Source organism: Tupaia chinensis, unplaced genomic scaffold (assembly GCF_000334495.1).
Source record: "Tupaia chinensis unplaced genomic scaffold, TupChi_1.0 Scaffold000422_1, whole genome shotgun sequence".
In the NCBI taxonomy this organism is placed as follows: Eukaryota; Metazoa; Chordata; class Mammalia; order Scandentia; family Tupaiidae; genus Tupaia; species Tupaia belangeri.
Window position 1 is genome coordinate 2,550,515 of NW_006159927.1, and position 3,296 is coordinate 2,553,810.

The following is a 3,296-nucleotide window of genomic DNA, read 5'->3' on the forward strand; positions in this document are numbered from 1 at the left end:
TCTTTCCAGATGTCCCAGAGAGGCTGGGCACTTGTCTGTCCCCTTTCAGCAGGGAAGGAAATAGAGGCACAGATTAGAAAGATGTCCCAAAACCAAGACGGAAATGGACAAAGGCCAAGAAGGACCTGTCCCGGTGGCCAGTGGCCACATGCTCACTTCCTTTCCCTGCTGTAGGTTCCAGGGTGACAGCCGTCTGGAGCAGTCTGGCTGCTACCACCATTGCGTGGATGAAAACATCGAGAGGAGAAACCACTACTTAGATCTCGCCGGGATAGAAAACTACACGTCCCAGTTTGGGCCTGGTAAGGGACTCCGGTTCCCGGTGAGGCTGGGTGAGGGGAGAGTGTGACTGCGAGGGCTAGGTGGGCCGTGCAGGGTGGTGTTCACTGTTTCCCCTGGGCTGGGGTAGCATCAAGCTTTGACTGGACAGGCCCAAGAGTCTTCTTGGAGGAAGTGACATTAAAACATTTTCTAAACTGAAGTAATCCATGCACAAAGTTGAACAAAAGCAACTATTGGGTCAATCAGAAAAGTCATGATGCGTTTTTGCAAAGAAAAACATAGGAAAATATGTCATGACTTTTTCGACAACCCCATAGTACTGAAAGGCATTGAATATAATGAAAAGCAGTAACTCCATGTCCCCAGTTCCAACCCACCCCTAACCCTGTTCCCAAGACAACTGCTTAGACCTCTCCAGATTATTTTTGCTGGCATGGACCTGGCAGAACGTGGCTCTAAAATGTGACTAGCCCCTCGTGCCAGCCTTTCACACCTGTCAACCTCCAGCTTCACTTCACTCCTCCCAACTCCCTTCCTCCTGATATACTTCATTCCTCGGGGCTAGCAGGTGGCATAGTGGTTGAGATGCTCGACTTCCACATGGTCATCTGCAGTTCAAGTCCCAGACCAGGCAGCTTGAAACTCACACTAGACATACATGCATGTGTGCCCAAGATCTTAAGAGGGGAATGGAGGAGAAGGGATTGGGGCATAGTCATTTCCTCTTGGGATGATTTCTCGCTTTCTCTCTGTGTGTGTGTGTCTCTGGTGAGCACACGTGCCTTATAGCAAAATTTCTCTCTCTCTCTATGTGTGGATATATATATATATTTATATATATGTACACACATACATACACACACACACACTTCATTCCTCTAGGGGTTGGTTTTCTCTGTGCATTTTCAGTAATTAGAACTCTTTTTTGCCCCTCCGACCTTGACCTTAGATGGTTGTCAGGGTCTCTGTCCACTGAGTGGATGGGAACGTTCCATTGCAGAGCGATTTCTTCCAAGGCAGTGGGGGCCCGTGGGGATGGGGTGGAGGCAGCCATGATGAACACCTGGCATTTTAGCAGTCTCGGGGAACTGGGGCAGGGCAGGCTGGTTTCTGGGCACAGAGCAGCCGCAGCATGCAGTCAGTGCTTACTAAATGTTTGTTGCATTGGTTCCCAGGCTCCCCTTCAGTGGCCCAGAAGTCAGAACTGCCCCCCCGCACCTCCAACCCCACTCGGTCTCGCTCCCATGAGCCAGAAGCCATCCACGTCCCACACCGAAAGCCCCAAGGCGCGGACCCGGGCTCCTTCCATTTCCTTGACACCCCGATCGCCAAGGTCTCAGAGCTCCAGCAGCGGCTCCGGGGCATCCAGGATGGGACCAAGCACTTTGTGAGGTCCCCCAAGGCCCAGGGCAAGAGTGTGGGTGTGGGCCACGTGGCCCGAGGGGCAAGAAGCAAGCCCCCACTGGGACCCAGCGTCCCTGCGGTGTCCCCCTCCGCCCACCTGGCCGCCAGCCCAGCCCTCCTTCCCACCCTGGCACCCCTCGGGCACAAGAAGCACAAGCACCGAGCCAAGGAGAGCCAGCAGGGCTGTCGGGGTCTGCAGGCACCGCTGGCCCCGGGCAGCGTCGTCGTGGGGCGGGAGCACGTGAGGGAGCTGCCCGCCATGGTGGTGTACGAGAGCCAGGCCGGGCAGGCGGTCCAGAGACACGAGCACCACCACCACCATAAACATCACCACCATTACCACCACTTTTACCAGACATAGAGCCCCTCCCCAGGACCCCACCCTGCCAGATGAAGGACCCCCACCCCCGACGCCCCCAGGCATCATTATTCTATTAATTATTGTTATTATGACGATTATTGTTATTAATAATTATTGTTACTCCACTAATATTTAGCTAGCCTTCATGTAGAAGATATATGGAAACAGAAACTAAACTTTTATTTATATGTTGTGGGGACTGCATAACTTACCCAAGAACTGACTCTGGGGTTGGAAGTGGCCTATACATGGCAGAGGTTCCCTGGGGACTTGGGAGCGGCAGTGTCCAAGCGCATCAGCCCACACCCTTCCCAGCGCCCAGGAGCCCTCGGCCAAAACTCTGCCCACCCCCGTCTCTTCCAGGAGAATTCCTTACCTGGCCCGGCTTCCAGGGACCCTTGGGATCTCCAAGAAGATAAACAGCTGCTACCTCTTAGTATAATTCTGATTTTATTTTGCCCTTGACTGATTGTAATGTGCTATAAGGGGTTTCAGCGGACCGCGAACGTGCGACCTCCTTCCCGTTGTGTTTGTATGGCCCGACTTAGAGACCTTTGCCATCCTTTCTGGAGTTCCCTTTCAAGCCTTTCCAGTGGGATCACATCCTCACCCCAAACCAGGCCCCTCTTTACCACACACAACGTGAAATGACCCTCCTCTTCCTTCCTTCGCTCCTCCTTCTCTCTAGAAAGAAACACACACACATATTTAAAGACTGGCCCCGAAACCAGCCTTCTCATTCTGGAAACCGCTGGAGAGGGAACCAACCACAGAAACAAGCATGGTTTTCTAAGACCGGGCAATTGTGTGGTGTTGGTTGTGACTGACGATATGGAAACCTTGTTTTATATTGGCAAATACATACGTACCTACGTGGATCTCTTATGGAGCTTTCTGTCTCTATAGATAGGTGCCACCTGCCCCTTCCTGTGTGTCTTTCTATAAACACGTGCTCTCAGGTACCCGTTCCAGCATGCAGAAGCCAGTGGTTTGCTTTGCTGGCTGCTTTCTGAGCCCACATGGGACCCTTCCTGCCTCCTCTGGGGGCCCGATGTCCCTCACACGCAATAGCCACTTGCCTTTCCTCAGAGGTCCTTTCTTGGGATTTGGAGTTTGACAGACTTTTGGAGAGATCTGTTGGGGTACAGAAACTTGGAAGGAAATGGGGATGGGGGTCACCAGAGTGGAGACCCTGGGACAAGGTCATCTGCTTGGGGAGGATTTTGTTTAGCCGGTACCTGGAGAGATG

The 3,296-nt window shown here is 52.7% G+C and overlaps 1 protein-coding gene across 1 annotated transcript in view; it reads left to right on the plus strand.

Moving 5' to 3' along the window:
- The window catches only part of NKD1 (NKD inhibitor of Wnt signaling pathway 1), a 110,372-nt gene extending 108,139 nt beyond the window's left edge, over nt 1-2,233 (plus strand). Inside the window, exons 9-10 of the mRNA XM_014590235.2 lie at nt 175-302; nt 1,458-2,233. Coding sequence (XP_014445721.1) covers nt 175-302; nt 1,458-2,047 — 718 coding nt within the window. The 3' untranslated portion in view covers nt 2,048-2,233. The remainder of the gene's footprint in view (nt 1-174; nt 303-1,457) is intronic.
- The last annotated feature ends 1,063 nt before the right edge of the window (nt 2,234-3,296 follow it).